Below are 21982 nucleotides of genomic sequence, written 5' to 3' on the forward strand. Positions count from 1 at the left end.
TTCAATTTTAGGAATTTTAGAAACAACAACTTTTTTCCACATTCATATTTCATTAGTTTATGTAATATGTAATTGAAATGAGTAATTACTGTAAAAAGTACAACATAAACAAGTGGATACAGGCACAGCCAACTCTTAGCAAGCAACTACTGTGAGAAGAAATATGAGAACATAACAGAAACTAAATTGTTAGTCATGGATCAGTGTGTTCCAGGTGTCAGGTTCTCTCTTTTACAAGAGAAATGGAGATCATTGGCTAAACCAGAGAATAGGTTAAGTGGAGGTAGTTTAAGAGTAATGGTATTTCATTAAGAGAATTGTAGTAAAGGGGGCTTACGTAGGGAAGGTAAAATTTCATGAAATAGGTAAAATTTGAATTGGATTTTGAAGGATGGTTAGAGTGTATATGATTTGAGGAGAAGGAGCATTCTCAGGAAAGGGAACAAAAGTCACCCCCCTAAGGCCACACATTGCTTGGGAAGAACAAGGGGAATAAATTTAAGATGTAGTTTAATTGAAAAAGCATTAGGTCATAAACCTAAGGCCTAATGCCATTCATAACAGATTTTTTTGATGTTTTAATTTGAAGGTAAATAATGAAGGAGGAAAAGATCATTCTAGGCACGGAGTGTAGGAAAAAAAATCAGGGAAAGCTAGAGCTCAGAGTTAACATGTAAGCCCAGTGAGAGGAAATTGGGGAAAACAGAGGAGCCCAAGTTAAAGAATTAGACCAGTAGTTTCAATCATAATCTTCTGTCAATCATACTATATATTGAAAGCTTTCGTGTAAGATTTTGTATGCGTGGAGAATTCCACAGCTTAAAAAGAAAAAAATTTGAAAACCATAGGTTTAGACATATAAACCCAATGTACACATTATGAAGTGTTGTCAGAATGTCTTGAAAGGAAATCAATTAAAAAAAAGATAAATCAGGGCGTCTGGGTGGCTCAGTTGGTTGGACGACTGCCTTCAGCTCAGGTCATGATCCTGGAGTCCCGGGATCGAGTCCCGCATCGGGCTCCCGGCTCAGCGAGGAGCCTGCTTCTCCCTCTAACCCTCCCCCCTCTCATGTACTCTCTCTCATTCTCACTCTCTCAAATAAATAAATAAATCTTTAAAAAAAAAAACCAAAAGATAAATCAGGGCGCCTGGGTGGCTTAGTCAGTTAAGCATCTGCCTTCTGCTCAGGTCATGGTCCCAGGGTCCTGGGATCAAGTCCTGCATCGGGCTCCTTGCTTAGCAGGGAGCCTGCTTCTCCCTCTGCCTGCCGCTCCCTGCTGTTTGTGCTCTCTCTCTCTGACAAATAAATAAAATCTTAAAAAAAATAATAATAATAAGTTGTAGGAAACAATGGAAATCCAAAGAATGCAATTCCCACTAAATTCGACAAAAGTTCAGTAGAAGAGAGTTGTGAGTTATTTTTGGTTTGGGGGTTTATTTGGTAATTATGTTTGGTTTATATTTTCTAGAAAATAAATATTGAATAATGTGATCGAAAATAAAGATTGAAGAGGATGTTTGAAGTTTTATTTGTAAATGACTATATGAGGCAGATGTTTAATATATAATAAAATAATAGAGTATTTTTTAAATCTGAGATGATTTCTTTAAAGCTCCTTGAAGAAGAGGGCGCCTGGGTGGCTCAGTTGGTTAGATGACTGCCTTCGGCTCAGGTCATGGTCCCAGGGTCCTGGGATCGAGTCCCACATCGGGCTCCCGGCTCAGCGGGGAGCCTGCTTCTCCCTCTGACCCTCTCCCCTCTCATGCTGTTTCTCTCTCGCTCGCTCTCTAATAAATAAATAAATAAATATTTTTTTAAAAAAAAAAAGCTCCTTGAAGAAGAAAGGCTCACAAATTCAAGACATTATGTCATTGCTATTTGCTCATCTTTTGTACCTTTACTGTCGCCAAATTTCACTCACATGTATATAAAAGCTGCTTTCTTATGGCATTCAGTTGTTCCACTTTCTTTTTTTTTTTAAGATTTTATTAATTTGTTTATTTTGAGAGAGAGACAGAGAGTATGTGAGTGGGGGGAGGGGCATAAACAGAGGGGGAGAGAGAATCTTGAGCAGACTTGCACTGAGTAAAGAGCCCTCGACCCCATGACCCCCGAGATCATGACCTGAGCTGAAATCAAGAGTCCGACACCCAACTAACTGAACCATCCAGGTGCCCCCAGTTGTTCTACTTTCTTAACCCACACTTTGACAATAAATTTTCAAATGTGTCTAGATCCAGAATCACTTCAACGAAGTATGTTGGATAACTAAGATAGTCTTCTGCAGACAAGCCAAAAAAAAAAAGGATTTGATTTTAAAATATAAGATCAACAGACCTCTTTCTATATTACATTTGAGGATGAAAGTTTTTCTCCATATTTTAGCTGGATATATCTAGGGGGTTTTATATATTTGCTTCCCTTCAAATAAGAAATAAAAAAAAAAACTGTTCTTAAAATGATAGATTCAAATTTAAAGTGTAGCTTGTTCTTTTTTCATAAAATACTAAATAGCAAAACCAAAAATGCTCTACATGTTCTTTTTCTAATTGTTTGAGGAGAAACTGATTTATGTGGATTGACACCTCACATACTCTGAGTTTAAGAAGTTAGCATTATCTGAGAAGTTGCTATTTTTAGGTCCAGCTGTAATGTTTCTAACTTTGGTGCTAGAGTAGTGGGTGCTTCCTTTCCCAGAAGGCTCTGTATTCTCAACATGTGCAGGTCAATTTGACATAAAGCTCTCTACAGGGAGCAACAGGCCCATTGCAGGCGTGTTTCTAACTTGAAAATTATGAGCAGATATTGGGAGCCACTGGCTATATTTGGGAACCAGTTGCATGTCAGTACAAGCATGGATTGTGGTCCCTGGAGACTGGGAAAGCACAATGCCTGAACTTAATTTCTTTTGGAGATAAGAAGAAAATACCTCTCTACCTGACAAGATTGACAACTTTTTAAATCTGACCATCTTCAGAAGTGTACTGGACAGTGGCTAAGTAAACATCCACTTTTAAAAGATGATGATCAAGGAAACATCTCTACGAAGGGACCCGGATTTAAGGGGAGAGTTAGCTTTCCTGGCAAGGGGCTGTGATTTTGTTCTCCCGTCACGGTTTAAGAAGCGGCTGAAGTCATTTCAGCAGACACAGGTTTGGAACTTGGGTGTTTCTTTTAAAATATTTTTATTACTAATAAAACCACCCAGTGAACTAACTTACAAATAATTTTACAGCTCACTTGATATTAGATCAAGGAATTAATCTGTGTCCTCTATTCAGCTATTTGCAGAAAGCTATTTGTAGAGAGATTCCAACAGGTTTAAAAATAGACCTTCTGGACCTGAAGTACAGTACTCACATTTTTCTCTTGTAGAGAGGGAATCCAGTTTTAGAGACAATAAAAACACCTCAACAAATACCGTACAGTTCACAAATTTTAAATAGAAGTATCTTTGAGAAACTAGAATTTCTGTGCTAAAAGCTCTCTTTGCACTTTGAATCAATAGACTATATTTGTATTAACATACATACATCTGTAATGAATTGTTTTTAAAGTATCAGTCCTGGTAATCTTTTTTTGCGGGAAGAACTAATTTTATATATAGGCAGTTGTGTGGGTGTGGTATAATGTATGTAGGTAACAAAGGATGACAATTTCTGGGTTGTGAAAGAATGTCCTCCCTCAGCAAGCTGTGATATTGAGTCATATCTGCCTGTGATGACAACTTTGCAGAATCCATGCTTACTTGCTTATAATGTAGGGCCAGTGTTTTACCAAACAATTTGCCTCACCTTGAATACAATACAAATCAAGGGTCATACAAGTGATGGCCACCCAGAATCCAGCAAGAAACCATAGTTTCTTAGTTATTCTGACCCAGAGTAATTTCAGATTGAGTGAACCATATGAAATTGCTTATTTTTAAAAACAGGTCAAAAATGGTCAAATATTGGAAATGCTACAGTGACATAATAGTATAAGGATACTAAATGATACTATGTTTGTTTATAGACTAAAACTGAAATGGAGAATTGAGACACTTTCCCCAGCTAGTTCTATTTTAACGCTGTTTCTAAATTTGAACGAAATAGTTTTATTCAAAATGAGCAGATGCTGAACTTGCTGGTAAATCTGCCAAATTTTATATAACTGTTATTCTATAGTATTTATAAAGGGCCAATTTTATTAAACTAAATTATGTGTCTTCTATTGAATTCAGTGGAAAGTAAATTGATAACACATAAAAGTGCAAAATAAATGCATTCTTTTTTTTCCCTTTTAAATATATCAATTTTGTTAAATATGGGATTAACCAATGAATTGATAAATACTTCCCTATCAGTGAATTGCTTAATGTTAAGAAGTACACTAAGGAAAGCAAAGTAGATTATATAGTTGAATACCCATTTAAATAAAAACTTTGACAGATAGCCAGGGTTTGTTCTCAATTGTTACTTATTTCTGTCGAAGCAAAAGTGTAGAATTAACATAGAAGGTCTTGCTCTAAACCTTTTCCACTAGTGTGTGTTCACTAGACTATTGGGTTTCATCCCCACTGGCACCAGTGGTCTTAATCCTATGGTTATAACTGCCTGGATGTCACACCATGGAAAACATTTTGGGGAAACAAAAAAAGAATTTTTATGATTGTATACTTGTAGTCTCACAGACCTGTTTCAACATAGAATAATAGAAAGGGCATGACACTAATATAAATGACCTATTTATATATAAACATAAAGCCCCTGAAGAATTATATGCCTTCTTGTAGAAGTTTAGGAACAATTTCTACTGTTATTGACTCATGGGACTCTGTAATAATATTTACAGCTTAACATTAAAACAGAAAGAAATCTTTACGTACAGATTATCAGTTTGTTAAATCAAAAGTGATTTGTAAACTTTAAATTGTTTTACAAATATAAATGATTATTCTATTTCTTGTTGAATCTGAAGGACCATGCCAAATTACATTTAACCTTTTTGAGAACCTCACCCTTTGGCCTTGTGGCTCATTTTCTTAAATAAGGACATATCTGTGCCTAGCACTGTTCTGAACATTTTACCTACGTTAGTTACATCCTGTAATTTCCTTTAATCTTTACAACAACCTTCCAAGAAGTAGGAGTTATAATCTGTTTTATTACTGAATTCCTGGGGTCACAGAACTAGTAAGCCATCACTGTTTTCTTTTACGTTTTTCATGCTTCATTAGCCTCACTTCTCTCTGTGCCATGTTTTGCTTGACTATTACTTTATAGGGGTGACATCCTGATAGTGCAGCAAATTCTTGGTATGACCAACTGGACTTAATATCCCCAGTAGTATTAATATATGAGCAGACTCTACTGTTTGTATTGTGTCAGATATTAACCTGAGAAATAGGCCATGTGTGACAAAAGAAGATTAAATCCTATTCATCACATATTTATGTGAATGAAGCTTATCTTCCTGTAATACTCATGCTTTTCAAGGGTAGCCAAGATTTTTATCCTGAGTTTAAAGATATGTTATGAGCCCATATGTCAAAATGATAGTCAGATCTACTATTTCAGATCTACTATAAGATATCAGAAATATGATAGATCTATTACTTAGAGATAAATCACTGTTCAAACTTTAGGAATAGTATTAGGATAATTTAAGGAAAATGAAAATTTGAGTAATATTTTGTGTTCATAGTGATCAACAGTCCTGTCCCTCTTTCATACTTTATGTAGTATCTAACACGGTGCCATGCTCATGAGCCTTGATAGATAATTTGATCAAAATTAAGAGAAGAAATTAAAACTCTGAAAATCTTCATGGAACTCTTTTTGCTTTTTCTGCTAGGAATCTCAGAACTAAATTTAGTCTTCATTGGTAAAGTAGACTTCTACATGAATGTTAGTGTACCTCCCATCCCCTTTCCCTGAATCATGGATAATTTTAATCTCCTCATTGCCCGCTCCCCCTGCCCCCATATACCGTCCTTTCTTCTATCTCTTTATGGCATACCACATCAAATCCTTTTTGGAAAAAGGAATGATATAAACTATAAATGAGTTAAACTCTGAAGGGAGTTTGGCTGTGATGAAATTAATAACCACGATCCTTGCCTATTATTGGAGTGTACCAAAAATGAGAGAAATGTGTATTATAGAAAAAAATGGCATCCCCCCAGGGGCAAGTAAATCAACCTGGTAGAAGACTTACCAAAAGTAAAATGCTTTAATTTTCTTAACAAAGACTTTCTCTGCATCAGGTACTGACAGTGATTTTACCTAGACAAAGTCAAACTATAGAGAGAAGGTGAAAGAACACCCCCCAATATATTTTAGATTTATGCATTTTAAAAGAACTTATTCTATGTGCCTGTTGAAGTAGAGGTAGAAATGTGCAGAAAGATGAAGAACAGTCTTCGGAAAGAATTTACTAATCCAATTCCAACAGACAAAGAATACACGTGAAGATCTTAATATGTCAGCTAACATTGCTCTTAAATGTCTGGCTCATAATTGATGGAAGGATGTACTATAGGATTTTTAAAGCATAAATCTGCGTAAACTCAGGTATTGGCAGATAACGTATTTGTTTTTTATGGATAGGCATTCCCTAGAAGCAAACTGATCACCCTGTAGAGTAGAATGAGCTCTTGATCTCTACTGTCTCTATTTATTACTTATTACTGGTGAGGACTTTCAAGAAATATATACTGTTTAGAATGTTTGTGTCTCATAATCACATTTTCCTTCCAGATTCAAAATAAACCAGAAAAGAAACCTGGGACACCTCTTCCACCTACAGCCACTTTTCCAACTAGTCCCCGACCTCTCTCTCCAGTTCCTCATGTGAATAATGTTGTGAATGCACCATTGTCTGTAAACATTCCACAGTTCTATTTTCCTGAAGGACTCCCCGATGCCTGCAGTAACTATGAACAGACTCTAAGCAAAATTGAAACTGCTTTCATGGATATTGAAGATCAGAAAGCAGACATCTATGAAATGGGAAAAATTGCAAAGGTAATATAACTACTAAATGATGTATAATCTCTCTTTCTCTAACAATCCCAGTCTCTCTCTCTTCACTGCCTCTTTGCTCTCTGTTTTTTAAGCATGGCTAGGTTTTTTCCCTTGTTGAAAAAACTTATTTGGGGCGCCTGGGTGGCTCAGTTGGTTAAGCGACTGCCTTCGGCTCAGGTCATGATCCTGGAGTCCCGGGATCGAGTCCCGCATCGGGCTCCCTGCTCGGCGGGGAGTCTGCTTCTCCCTCTGACCCTCCTCCCTCTCATGCTCTCTGTCTCTCATTCTCTCTGTCTCAAATAAATAAATAAAATCTTTAAAAAAAAAAAAAAAGAAAAAACTTATTTGATCCTGATACATCATCTATGGTCCCATTTCATGGAACTCGTAAGTTTGAATAAAACCTTAGTGTTCTTCCAGTCCATCCTTCCATTTAATATAGGAATTACATCCATGACATCATCAACACATAAATTCATTCTCTGCTTAAATGCTTTCAGTGACCAGAAGCTCACTGTCTTGCCAAGCAACCTGTTCCATTATGAAATAGCCTCACTGGGGACGCCTGGATGGCTCAGTCAGTTGGGCATCTGCCTTCGGCTCAGGTCATGATCCCGGGGTCCTGGGATCGAGTCCTGCATCGGGCTCCTTGCTCAGCGGGGAGCCTGCTTCTCCCTCTCCCTCTGCTGCTCCCTCTGCTTGTGCGCTCTCTCTCTGACAAATAAATAAATAAAATCTTAAAAAAAAATGAAATAGCCTCAGTTGTTAGAAAAATTTCCCTTGTATTGAATATGAATGTCTTTTTTTGTTCTCACCCATTGATCATAACTCTGCCCTGAAGCCAGACAAGGAACCATTGGGCCAGCTCAACACTAATTCTACTCAGAAATAAATGGATTTGCCGCTAGAAACCAAGTCTTTGATACTTTCCAATATACTCAACTGCTTCTAATTTAGGATCTTAGCCTTTCCTGCCAGGACTACTGAACATCTTCAGTAACTGGATGCTACATCTCCAGTCTCCTCCTAGAACAATTAATACTAAGCATGAGCATCAGATTATATTTGATCATGCCATTCCCCAGCTCAGCAATATTCCCCAGCTCACCACCTATAGCAGCACTCTGTTTTGTTTGGGTTTTATTTTTATCATGCATGTAAATTGAAGAGTCAGATCATATCTCAAGATTTAGCAGTGGTTCAGGCTGTGCTTCAAGAGGCAGGGGGGTTTAGTAGACTAAGGGTTGCGTGTGGGCAAGTAGGAGACCAAGTGGAAGCTCCTGAGACCCCGTTCATACTTGCATAGTTCCCCTGCTTTCAGGAATAATATTTTATTTTTTTAAAAGATTTTATTTGTCAGAGAGAGAGAGCACAAGCAGAGGGCGCAGCAGGTAGAGCAGGCAGAGGGAGAAGCAGGCTCCCCGAGGAGCAAGGAGCCCGATGTGGGGCTCGATCCCAGGACCCTGGGATCGTGACCTGAGCCGAAGGCAGACGCTTAACCGACTGAGCCACCCAGATGTCCCTCAGGAATAATATTTTAAAGTTTGGACACTACTGATCTTGAGGATAAAACCCAAACTACTGTTCCCTGCCTAAGCCTGACCTATTTGCCCTCCAACAGGATTGCCTCTGCATTTGGGCTCTCCCAGTTCTTCCCTCCAAAATGGGCTTCCACTCCTGCCAACCCCCACTACACCCATCCGTTAAGACCTACCTTCCATCGTGTCTTTGGAGAAGTCCCTGAATCCCCACTCCAGTCATCCCCCGCCTTCTTCTCTATCTGCATTCAGAACATTTGTTGCTTCTGGGGGTTTTTGGTTTTTTGGTTTTACATTCTTCTCTTTAATCAAATTATTGAGCACATTGTGTTAAGCAAAATACTGCACTTAGAAAAAGTAAAGCAGATAGATTCTTTACTTCTTATTCACTATGAAAATGAATAATTATTCACTATTTTCTTTTTTTTTCATTTTTTTAATTTAAGTTCCATTAATGAACATACATTATTGGTTTCTGAGGTAGAGGTCAGTGATTCATCAGTCTTATATAATACCCAGTTGCTCATTACATCACGTGCCCTCCTTAATGTCCATCCCCCCCCGACCTCTCTCCCCTCCAGCAACCCTCAGTTTGTTTCCTATGATTAAGAGTCTCTTATGGTTTGTCTCCCTCTCTGATTTCGTCTTTTGGTTTTTTTCCTCTCTTCCCCTATGATCCTGTTTTGTTTCTTAAATTACACATATAAGTGAGATCATGTGATAATTGTCTTTCTCTGATTGACTTATTTCACATAGCATAATACCCTCTAGTTCCATCCATGTCATTGCAAATGGCAAGATTTCATTTTTTTTTTTTGATGGCTGAGTAGTATTCCATTGTATATATATGCCACATCTTCTTTATCCATTCATCTGTCGATGGACATCTGGGCTCTTCCCATAGTTTGGCTACTGTGGACATTGCTGCTATAAACATTGGGGTGTCAGTGCCCCTTCAGATCACTACATTTGTATCTTTGGGGTAAATACCCAGTAGTGCAATTGTTGGGTCCTAGGGTAGCTCTATTTTCAACTTTTTGAGGAACCTCCATACTGTTTTCCAGAGTGGCTGTACCAGTTTGCATTTCCACCGACAGTGTAGGAGGGTTCCCCTTTCTCCGCACCCTCGCCAACATCTGTCATTTCCTGATTTGTTAATTTTAGCCATTCTCACTGGTGTGAGGTGGTATCTCCTTGTGTTTTGATTTGCATTTCCCTGATGCTGAGTGATGCTGAGCATTTCTTCATGTGTCTATTGGCCATTTGGATGTCTTCTTTGGAGCAATGTCTGTTCATGTCTTCTGCCCATTTCTTGATTGGATTATTTGTTCTTTGGGTGTTGAGTTTGGTAAATTCTTTATAGATTTTGAATACTAGCCCTTTATCTGATATGTCATTTGCAAATATCTTCTCCCATTCTGTTGGTTTCTTCTGGTTTTGTCAACTGTTTCCTTCACTGTGCGAAAGCTTTTTATCTTGATGAAGTCCCAATAGTTCATTTGTAAATTAGATTTTAGGAGAAACGAAAAGGAGTTCTTTTTTTATTCCCACCTTCTTCACCCCTCCCCCCCCATCTTAGAACTTGCTTGTTGATCCCTTAGATATTTCTAATGAAAAGTAAACTCATTGCAGAAATAAGAGCTCACCTATTTACTCTCTATTTTAGACATAAGGAAACTGAAGTTCTGTGAGTACGTCACCTGAAGTCAGAGAACTAGTACATATCAGGAGACTGGTCCTCTAACTCCTGGCATTGTGCTGTTTATACCATATGTTATCTCCCCTGAACATATGCTAACATACCATTAGCTAACTTCCAATCAGTATCCACCCAAATAAATTACAGGTTCTTTCAGGGCATTGGCATTTTCTTACCCAAAGCTTTGAGAGATGGCAACTGTATAAGCCAAGATGGTAAATTATCTGAATGGGGTGGAACTATGAATCTAAATCCAGGAGACAGAATTAGTAAGGCTGAATGAAATCTGCATTTAGAGATAACATGTCAACTGCATAAATGCCAAACAGGGTTATTTCTAACATGCCAACAGTCCATGTGAGAGAAACAGGCAGTTTCATGGACTGCTTCAGGCAGGCAGACAAGGAGAAACTGTCCAGATTAAGAGACATAATAGTCCTGGTGCTGTGCTGTGCATACCACATCTGGAGAGCCAATCCAAGCGATTTGTACCTGTCAGAGACCTACAGCTTGTTCCGTCTGGAATACAAGTCCTATAGGTCAACCTTCCTCCTCTGAATATTCCCAGCTTCTAACTAAGGATCCTGTTCTCTTCTGCCTTTCCACAGCCTTATCTCCACCCTCCTGCTGTGGCCCTTCTGCCCTTGTCTCATGGTAGCCATGCCCTGCTCCATGGTTCAGTAGTCCTCTAGCATTCGACAGATTTATGTCGTCATTTCTGGCATTTAGCTAATCCCCATTTAACCCAGCTTTTATTTGGCTATGGCTATCTATTAACACTCACTAAGCACAACCCTATTTTCAGATATTTTTTACTATGCACGTCGGTCTTCTCTGCCACAGTGAACTCTGTGCCTGTAGCATCTGCACTGCATGTGTTTTCTCATGACAAGTTGGTTGTAGGTAAAGGAGAAGAAAGACAGCCTTTAAGGGACAATGAAGGGAGAGGTAGTTGGAGCAATAAAGGAACACTTCTCTGAATTCTTGTAGTCTATAAAGCTGTTGAGAAGGCCAGCTTGAGTTTGCAGTCTACTCTTAGTGACACTTAAGTGTAGCTGTAGAGACTGGGGTCTGTTTTTTGAAGTGCAAAGAAAACGCTGTGTTTGTGAAATCTGCATCTGTTGTTGAAGTTTAGCTCATTCTTCTTTGACCTCAAACAGCCCTGGAGAGATTAATACCCATTTCTGATTAAATTCTCAGTGTGTAGTGTGTACTTTTTCCCACAGTTTTAAGTGGTGACAGAGAAGAAATTAATAAAGAGAATGAATCTAAGAGAGAGAAAAGCAGTGAAGGAACATACACTGAGGAACGGTAAGAAAAGCATTTGTCTTCAGAGCCAGAAGACTCACCACAGAGTTTTAGCCTCTATCAGAAAATTGAGGAAGAAGAGTGAAAGTCTCTTCTGAACTGTACAGAGACCATCCGCTTCTCTCTTCTGGCTGAGGTAGTACTGCCTTGACCTATCATGCCTGTGTCCTGTAAGGCAGCTTCTCTGGACCTTTATTTCTTCATCTGTAGAATGGGCTGAAAATACCTTCCCTCTTCTGCATGGGGATCATGTAATGATCGAATGAAGTAACAGGCATAAGACATTTTAAAATGTTAAAGAACATTGCAGATACTGGATAATCATCTCCTCCTCCTGTGTGACTCATTAGATAACCTTGCTTTCAATTCTTTATGTTGTTGGGCCCTCCTTAGGTCAAATTATAGGTGTTAGATTGTCCTTGCTCCAGCAACTTTGATTACCAGAGACTGACTTTTGCCTCCCGCTCTGAGTTTCCTAAACCCATTTTCTGTATCTCCCTCATATCCCGACTTGTCATCCATTCTTTTCCTTTGTAAAAAGTCTTGACACTGGCTTGTTCTCTCCTCTGTTATTGAAGTCTCTATTCTGTTGCCCTCAGCTTAATATCATTTACTTTTTTAGGTTCTTATTGATCTCCTGACACCCTTTATCTTAGTTCTTTGGTTTCAAGCAGATATAGCCAGCCATACATTTTTTTAAATAGCCAAAATGGAATATCTGCATTGCATTTTTTTCCTTTGGCATTTTCTCCAAGGGCTAATACCCTCATGCTGCCTAACATGTGGTTATTTAGGGTACCCTACTCTGAGAAAAATGGGCCAGCCCTTTCCTATCTATTTTATTTTTTTAAAGAGTTATTTATGTTTTGAGAGAGTAGGCAGGGAGGGGCAGAGGGAGAGAGAGAGACAGTCTTAAGCAGACTCCACGTTGAGCTCAGAGCCTGATGCAGGGCTTGATCTCATTGCCCTGAGATCATGACCTGAGCTGAAAGCAAGAGTTGGATGCTTAACTGACTGCGCCACTGAGGCGCCCCCCAATCTATTTTAAAACCTATCCATTCTATACCTTATCTGTTAGGATTTTGCCTTTGAGTCATAATAAATGTATGTGTCAGTCTCTCACCAACTTACTACTCCTTAGGAGCCGATATGTATGCATTTTAACAGGAGTCTTCTAGAGAAAAGACTATAATCCAAAGGAATGAAAGTTGTTTAATAGTGGAAGTAGCCCCACGGGATGTGGTAAGCATGCAGTCCCTGGTAGTGTTTCAGCTAAGGCTGGTGACCACTTCCCCAAGTTGAGCTAGATTCCTGAGTCCTTCCAATTCTGAAAAATCCATGAGTGACTATAATGGTGGGAGTTTCAAGCACTTTGGCAAGCCAGTTCCAATCTCTCCTTGTACTTACTTTCTCTGTTTGGGTCTCTGTACTCCCACCTCTACAATACAGACTATTCTTTCAAGCTTTCCTAGCAGTTGCCAGTTGCCTGTCGCATCTAAGAGCATTTTCTTGGCAAACTACCATTCTGCATGAAAGGGAGGATTGGGATTGCAAAGTGGATTTGATAGTTTACCACCCAAAGTATATTAATTGTGAGCTTTGTACTTTGGCAATCATAATTTACACAATAAACAAAGTCTATTTGGTTGCTAAGCAACACCTTTCCCTCATTCTTGACCTCAGTGGAGGTATTTGACCTCTGGACTTAAGAAATCTTAAGTTCCACCCTGTTTGCAGAACATGCTTTAGGGCCGGCAGGAACAACTATTATTTCTGCCCTGTACTTACCTCCCTTGGCTCAAATCTCACCTTCCATATCCTCATCTCTGACATGAATCCAGAACACCTTTGGGTGTTCTCTCAGCATAACTCAGACTCATAACCTCAGACTAGGTACTCCTCACGCTTCTGTGGAGATTCCCCATGCACTGAGGCCTCACACCAGGAGCAGCTTCACCAGAACCTAATATAGATTCACTTCTAGTCAGCCTCCAAAGGAAAAGCTTCCCTTTGTAGCATGATGAAGACTCAACAGATCCTGTGTCTAATACAAATAATAAGACTACCTACTTTATAACAAGATATGACTCCTTCGAAGGGTTTCAAATTTGGGAATATGTTTTACATGCATGTACAAAATTGGGAACATTTGGAGACTATTTCTCTACTATTATTTAGATAACTATTATTACTCAAAGGAATTTTCCCTCTAGGAAAGAAGCAGGTAAATTTGTTAACTCTTTCTTGTGAGAGCATAATTAATTGAAAGAGCTTTTTATTGAAGAAAAAAAAACACCTTTTAGAGTATTGTAGTTGTATATTATAGTTTTATATTCATTCCCAGTTCCTCCTAAGGCTTTTATAATATGTAGCCATTTGTGGTAGTTTCTAATGTATAAATAAATGATACCATTTTGATTTTTATCTTTAATCTTATACCTGTTGTAACCATTTAAGTAGATAGCTATTTTCTTGAAGAATCTAGGCTTTTCTGGTTCTTCCTGACCCTGAGGCTTAATAACATAGTAGGCAAAGAAGAGTAAAGGAGATGGGTGGGAGAGTGTATTAACACCAAGTGACCAAGTAATAAATGTGGCTGTATTTTTATGCAGTAGGAAGGAAGGGCATATACGACCAAGACATTCAGTCATTCTCTTTAGAAGGCAGAAAATATATGACGTGAGAGTGGTAGGAAGGGAGACTGGTTGCTTTAACTATCAGGAAAGGGAAAGACACGTCACTGTAAATGAACTTGGAGAAATGAACTTGGAGAAAAGAGAAAGACACATCACTGTAAATGAACTTGGAGAAAAATCCAAAACAATTGGATTTCCCTTTCCTTCATTAAACATGTAATCCTCTTGTTGCCCCTGTGTCTCTCTCTGAATCTCCCATAGCTTATATATTTGCCTCTGCCTCAGATTTGCTCCTTCAAGGACCCTCTGTCCACTGCGGCACGAAGGGTAAAAGCCACAAAGGCCCATTGTTTGGCTCTGTCATCTTTTTACCACCCCTTGGCTTACACTGTATTTGTGTTTTATTTGCAGCTCTGTGGCTGTCCTCTCTATTGGAAAGCCCCCATGTTCAGGGCTGCCGGGGGAGAGAGGACAGGATTGGTGTCAGCACAGTCATTCATTGCCATGTGGAGAAAGTAAGTATACGAGCAGTCACTCCAGGGCTGGGCAAAGAATTGTCTGGTTCTCACAACGTGCTTTATAAAGGTCATCTATTTTACTCATTTGTTAATTTTACTTTACCCTTTATTTCAACAAGTAAAATTCAGTGATTCACAACTATTCATAACCACACACAAATTTTTTCCATAGTCTTTACCTTACAAGTCTTTTATCAGTAAAAGAGATCTTCAAAGATACCTTTCTCGTAACTGTTTGATAGTTTCTTAGTTTTGCTTGTTAAATGTGGGTCTTAGGATTTGACTCTGGTAACAGTGACATAAAAGTAAAGACTCTCCTTTAAGGGGAGCAGACCACGTGTGTCATCTGAGGAATACAGCTTCCATCCTCATGATCCACATTAAAATTATATCTAGTTGATTTATTAAAAATAACTGAATTCTAGTAGATTTTAATCATCATTCTTTGAAAGCTCCAGTTAAGAAACAAATGTGTACATCCTGACATACCCCCCTTTTTTTAAATTCCAGTATAATTAACCTACAATGTTATATTAGTTTCATGTGTATAATATAGTGATTCAACAATTCTATACATTATTCAGTGCTCATCCTAAGTGTACTTTTTTTTTTTTAAAGACTTTTATTTATTCTGAGAGTGAGAGAGCGTGAGTGGGGGGGATGGAGGGATGGGGGCACAGGGCAGAGGGAGAGGGAAAAACAGACTTCCAGAGGAGCAGGGAACTGACTCAGGGCTCCATCCCAGGATCCTGGGATCATGACCTGAGCCAAAGGCAGATGCTGAACTGCTTAAATGACTGAGCCACCCAGGCGCCCCCATAAGTGTACTCTTAATCCTCCTTACCTATTTCACCTCTGATGAGTTTTTTTGAATTTCTTCTTTCTTTTCTTTCTTTTCCCTTTCTTCTTTATGAGTAATTTCCTGATATATTTATACATTTTAAGAGAATGTCACAGCTTGCTTCTCCTACCTCTTTCAACTGACCAGCCTTTTTTTTACATATGTTCTGCTCACCTTTTTTGGGTTAAATTTTAACCCTTCCTGGTAAACTGTTGGGAAATGCTGTTCACCTTTTATCATTTAAAATCAACATATAATAGCAGAACTAAGCATACAGATTTCTTCTAATCCCTTCATGCCACCTAAAAGCCCTTAGTAGTATAATGCTTGAGAACATAGTTGGTTCTTATTTTTAAAAATCTAGCAGCAAGTTGAGTTCACCAAATTCTTCCTGCATTCTATTAGAACTACAGTGATTAGAGTATATAGAACTTTTACCAGTTAATGAACTTATTTTAAAGAAACACACCAAAGCTAAAAGTTAAAATGCTTCACGTTTTCCAGGTAAATTTTAGTGATTTTGTTACAAGGAATAGTTCTAAGTTGTCTGAATACCAAGAACTGAAAGGACCCTAGGAGAATCATTCTTCTTACACCATCTAGATGACACTTCAAAGTCAGTGCTGTAATTGCACTATTGGGTATTTACCCCAAAGATACAAAAGTAGGGATCCGAAAGGGTACGTGCACCCCGCTGTTCATAGCAGCAATGTGCACAATAGCCAAACTGTGGAAGGAGCCAAGATGTCCATCGACAGATGAATGGATAAAGAAGTTGTGGTATATATATACAATGGAATATTATGCAGCCATCAAAAGGAATGAGATCTTGCCATTTGCAATGGCGTGGATGGAACTGGAGGGTATTATTTTGAGCGAAATAAGTCAATCAGAGAAAGACATGTATCATATGACCTCACTGATATGAGGAATTCTTAATCTCAGGAAACAAACTGAGGGTTGCTGGAGTGGGGGGTGGGGTGGGAGGGATGGGGTGACTGGGTGATAGACACTGGGGAGGGTATGTGTTCTGGTAAGTGCTGTGAATTGTGCAAGACTGTTGAATCTCAGATCTGTACCTCTGAAACAAATAATGCAATATATGTTAAGAAAAAAAAAGAAGAAGAAGATAGCGGGAGGGGAAGAATGAAGCGGGGGAAATCGGAGGGGTAGACGAACCATGAGAGACGATGGACTCTGAAAAACAAACTGAGGGTTCTAGAGGGGAGGGGGGTGGGAGGATGGGTTAACCTGGTAATGGGTATTGAGGAGGGCACATTCTGCATGGAGCACTGGGTGTTATGCACAAACAATGAATCATGGAACACTACATCTAAAACTAATGATGTAATGTATGGTGATTAATATAACAATAAAAAAGTAAAAACAAAAAACAAAAAAAACAAAGTGCTGTGATCACCATCCCACCTCTCCTATAGCAAGTAGAAAACTGGTTAAAATCTAAGAAATGCCTTTAAAAAAAAAATGTGTGTGTGAATAAGCAGTCATAAGAGTAATGGAATTCTTTAGAGGCTAGAAATAGTATAAACACTAATTAACAGGGATGAACCAGCAAAAGAATTGGCATTTGCCCTTAGGGTATTTATCACTGGTATTTCTGGCAGCCTAGAACCTACAGGAAGAAAATAGAGCCTAGGGCCTGAACAGTAGAGAAGTCAGCTTGGATTCCCTCTCCTTTTCCCACCCATAAAGTCAAGACTTCAGCTGGATGGTCCAATTATCTATTACTAATTATTATTTTAAATCAGTATGTAACAGTAGTGGAATTCAAGAACTTGAAATGTGTACGTGTTCTAACTTTCATTCAGCTAGCTTCTTTCACCCCGGTAAGTGTCAGGCCTTAGCTGGAGTATGGACCAGAGGAGGAAACAGAAGAGATGCTGCACAGCTCTTGTCAGAGATGTCTTTAGCCATTGAGATCAGCATTGTTGGTCATTTAACCATCTGTGAAAGCAGCAAGAAGTGAGTTAGAATTCTTAACAATTGTTTAAGAGAAAACTTTGAACAAGCTGGGAGATTGAAAAAAAGAAAGTTGTCTATTCTAGAGGAGATTAGAGCCAGAGAGAAGAGCTGTAACTACTTATATTTTAAGTTATTTTGAATATTCTAGGCCCCTACGTTTGTGAGCCTGAGGCTGACTACAGCAAAGGACAACTGCAAACCAGCTTGATTTACCTGCAGTTAACGGCATAATAATAGAGTCAGCCAGGGTGCTTTTTTCCTTAAGACTGTAAGTCACTGACATCGGGCGGACATTTATGTCGGTGGGCGGAGCAGCACGGCCGCCACACAGCCGTGTTCTCTTACTGAGATGGACCCTGTTGATTTTATCTCTAGGGAAAAGATATTTCTACAAAAGGCAAAACGGGAAAAAAGACATGAAGCACAAGTCTTCATTTTAGGTAACTACAGGAAACTGCTTATGAAGTCATATACCATGGGCACCTGTCCCTATCTTTCCTCATTTGAAAAAATTTCTGAGTAGTTAAGTGTATGTCTCTATAGTGAAGCTTTAGCTTACGGCCCCATACTAAAATGGTTGGAGCGCCCTCTAGCGGGAGCTCCTTTCTGTGCTCTTAAACTGCCTTTTGGTTTAGTTTAGTTTTTATTTAAATTCCAGTTTGTTAACATACGCTGTAGTATTAGTTTCAGGTGTACAATATAGTGATTCAACACTTCCATAGGTTGCCCGGTGCTCATCACAACAAGTGCACTCCTTAATTCCCACCACCTATTTCACCCATCCTCCACCCGCCTCCCCCCTCGTAACCATCAGTTTGTTCTCTATAGTTAAGAATCTGTTTCTTGGTTTTTAAAATGTCTTTTATTAAGCTTTATGGGGCGCCTGGGTGGCTCAGTTGGATAAGCGTCCGCCTTCGGCTCAGGTCACGATCCCAGGGTCCTGGGATGGAGTCCTGCATTGGGCTCCCTGCTTGGCAAGGAGTCTGCTTCTCCCTCTCCCTCTGCCTGGTGCTCCCCCTGCTTGTGCTCACTCTCTCTCTCTCTCTGTGTCAAATTAATAAATAAGATCTTTTAAAAATACTAAATAAAAAATAAAATAAAAGCAAGGGTGCTTTAAGGGATACCCTAGTATGGCTATTTGGGGAGACTAAGCAGCTAAGCATGATGGTTTGAGTTATCATACTGACCTTGAAGAAGATATGTGTTTATTTTTGCAATTTTTTAACAGATTTTACCCTTTGCATAAAATGACTTGGGCGCAAGTATGGTCCATTAAATTTTCAAATACAAAAAATAACTGGCAGATAAACACAGAATTAAAACATATTGGTATATACATACACAAGCTGACTTGCTCCAATAATAGGCTCTATATGATCTTGAAAAGTAAAGTCAGATGAAGTCACCGAATAACAAGAAATAATTTCCTTGCTATCCCAGTGCTCATGGGGTGGAGGCTTCCTAGCCTTCCTCCTAATGGTTTGAGGATGAACAACTTAACAGGCTCTTGTTCCCCTGCCTGTGCTCTCCCTCCTTCCCCTGGACATTGCCTGTTTCCTATCTGTACTCTGACATCTGTTTTCTTGCAGTCTGGACATTTTTAGGGGAAAGATGTTGGTCCACAACTTTTTGAGTTGCTAGATTACCAGCTTTGTGGCAGAGCTCCTCTCAAACAGTAATATTTTTCCAGCTTCTCTATGCTTTATTTTCTCTTACATTTTAATGTTAGCATTTCATTTGTCTATTAACAAAACAATATTTTGTTTTAAGGGCTCTGGAAGATACCAGTTTAGAATAGTTATGTTTACCTTCTTCAGCTTTCACAGCTCTTATTTATCTCCTTTTCTCTTCCATATAGAGTTCACCAGCCACTATCATTGGCTGAAAATCGTAATTCACCTTTTCTTTCTTTTTCATGCTTCTGATAGGAAAGAGTATTCTTTCTTTTTTTTTATGTTGTGTTAATCACCATACATCACATCATTAGTTTTTGATGTAGTGTTCCATGATTCATTGTTTGCGTATAACGCCCAGTGCTCCATTCAATACGTGCCCTCTTTAATACCCATCACCAGGCTAACCCATCCCCCCAACCCCCTCCCCTCTGGAACCCTCAGTTTGTTTCTCAGAGTCCATAGTCTCATGGTTCGTCTCCCCTCTGACTTGTCCCCCTTCATTTTCCCCTTCCTACTATCTTCTTTTTTTTTTTTTTTTAACATATAATGTATTATTTGTTTCAGAGGTACAGGTCTGTGATTCAACAGTCTTACACAATTCGCAGCGCTCACCATAGCACATACCCTCCCCAATGTCTATCACCCAGCCACCACATCCCTCCCACCCCCCACCACTCCAGCAACCCTCAGTTTGTTTCCTGAGATTAAGAATTCCTCATATCAGTGAGGTCATATGATACATGTCAGGAAAGAGCTATTCTTGATTTGCCTTTTTCTTCTCAAAGTATCTCTCATCTGTGCCATCCTTTCTTTATAAAAGTGCTCCTTTCCTTTCCAGAGATCTCACCACCTTTTTATTCTGATCATCCCAATCATCTTCTAGCACTTACTACGTATTAATCTTTTTCTGAAATGTATATGTATTTAATTCTAGGGGCCTTGAGTATGCTGAAGAATGATAAGGTGAATTAATGTACAAATTATACTATAGCTGTAATAATCACAAATGAAGTCAGTTTAAGTATATATCTGTTAAATCACAAACATTTTTTGAGAATCTTCTGTGTGAAAGTCACTGTGCTGGGTGCTAAGGAAGAAAAGACCTATTTATAACTGTGTCTGCCCTTTAAGTGCCAGAAAAATAAAACTAACAGTACAATGGTATATTAAATTAAACAGTACAAAGATCAGTAAAGAATTTAGTTCTGAGAGAAAGCTTTTTGAAAAGGTGGGTTTATTAGCTGGACCTTATTAAAGAATAGCCAGCATTCAGATAGCAAAGTTGGGAGGGGTGGTATTCTAGGAGAGTAGACTCACATGAGAAATGTCAGAGAGGCAAGAATGCACATGACATACTTAGAGAATAGTGGATCAGGCCAGCTGCCTGGAGTGGAAGTTTCCTTTAGCAAAGTAGTAAGATAGGTAGATAGGCAGGCTCCCACCTAGTTACAGAGGGCCTCAAATGTTCAACTTAGGCATTTAGACTTACTCATGTAAGTGGTAGAGAGAGCTACTGAACATTTTTGAAAAGGGGAGTTATATAATCAAAGGATGTTTGAGAATGAATTGTCTATGTTTTAAGGTTGGATGTATACTGAACTCTGTTTTGACCCTTTTCCCTTCCGTCAGTCTCAGCATGAAGTAGTAAGACCCCAGACTTAAAGGTACACTAGAAATAGAGGGAATGGTTCAATAAAACATTTTGAGGAAATATTCCTGAGGACTCCTGTGTTCCAATCTTGTATTCCAAGCACTTAGAGATCCAAGCTAGAAACCTAGAAGTCATCATGGACTTTTCCCTTTCTTTCACTCCTCCACACCCATCAACTACCATGTCCTTTTCATTTCAACCAGATTTATACCTTTCTCTTCATCTCCCACTGTCACTGTCTGTGCTCAGGTTGGTTGGATTTTTGCTTGATATTTCTGAAAAGCACATCTGATCTTGTCACTGTCCAACTTAAAATTTTTCTGTGGAGTAGGCTAACGTCCAGGCTCCCTGACCTAACATAAAAGGACCTCCAAGATCCAATCCTACATGCTCACGTCCGCTTCTCTTACCATCCCTGTGTTTGTAAGTGCCAAAGTCTTCCACGCACTCTCACACCAGGCATTTGTACATGCAACCCTCTTGACCCATAGCACCCTTCTTTCCTACTTCCCCTTTTTAGGGAGTCTCACTGCCCTCCTGTGGCCTTCGGTGACACCCGTGCTGCTTATTTCAGTCATGGCTGTCCCACAGTAGTATCATTGGTGTAGCACTCTCACTGGACTGTAAGCTGCAGACAAAGTACATGGCACACAGCTAGCATTCTGCACATGATTAAAGAAGAAAATCAAGAAAATGTGGAGACTAATTGGATGTGGAGAAAATAAGGAAGAGAAAGAAGTTTAAAATGACTTCAAAATTTCAAGCCCAGATAACTCAGGATGGTACCACCTTTAACAAAAATCGATGTCCATGAAAAGGACTGACTGTGAAAGGAAGATTTTAAATTTGGTTTTTGATATTTTGACTTTGTTATCAGAGTACAGTCACTAAGTGGAAATGTCCAGTAGTTAGCTGGACATGAGGAATTCTTAGAGCTTAAAGACTTAAAAGGGCAGTCATTCTTTTTTTTCAGCCTGGTCCTTCAAAATCTAATTTCAAAAGCCCCCTATCTGGTTGGCCCTGAATATGTCTGCCAACCTGGGCAAACAGCTGTTTTTATTTTATGTGGTGCATAGTAGTCCAACTGATGGATTCTCTCCTGGCTAGCTGGTAGGTAGCTCTC

At 39.0% G+C, this 21982-nt stretch overlaps 1 protein-coding gene across 6 annotated transcripts in view; it reads left to right on the forward strand.

Moving 5' to 3' along the window:
* PPP2R3A (protein phosphatase 2 regulatory subunit B''alpha) overlaps positions 1–21982 on the forward strand; it is a 214723-nt gene that overhangs the window by 81922 nt on the left and 110819 nt on the right. For 5 of the 6 annotated variants that reach the window (XM_034995190.1, XM_034995200.1, XM_034995176.1 and 2 more), the window contains 2 exons: positions 6743–7009; positions 14602–14705. In XM_034995190.1, coding sequence (XP_034851081.1) covers positions 6743–7009; positions 14602–14705 — 371 coding nt within the window. Of the gene's footprint in view, positions 1–2335; positions 3155–6742; positions 7010–14601; positions 14706–21982 lie in introns of those variants that run through there. The other variant, XM_034995219.1, reaches the window with a different exon arrangement.

This window comes from Mirounga leonina, unplaced genomic scaffold (assembly GCF_011800145.1).
Source record: "Mirounga leonina isolate KUSES-001 unplaced genomic scaffold, KU_Mleo_1.0 Mir_115, whole genome shotgun sequence".
NCBI classification, from domain to species: Eukaryota; Metazoa; Chordata; class Mammalia; order Carnivora; family Phocidae; genus Mirounga; species Mirounga leonina.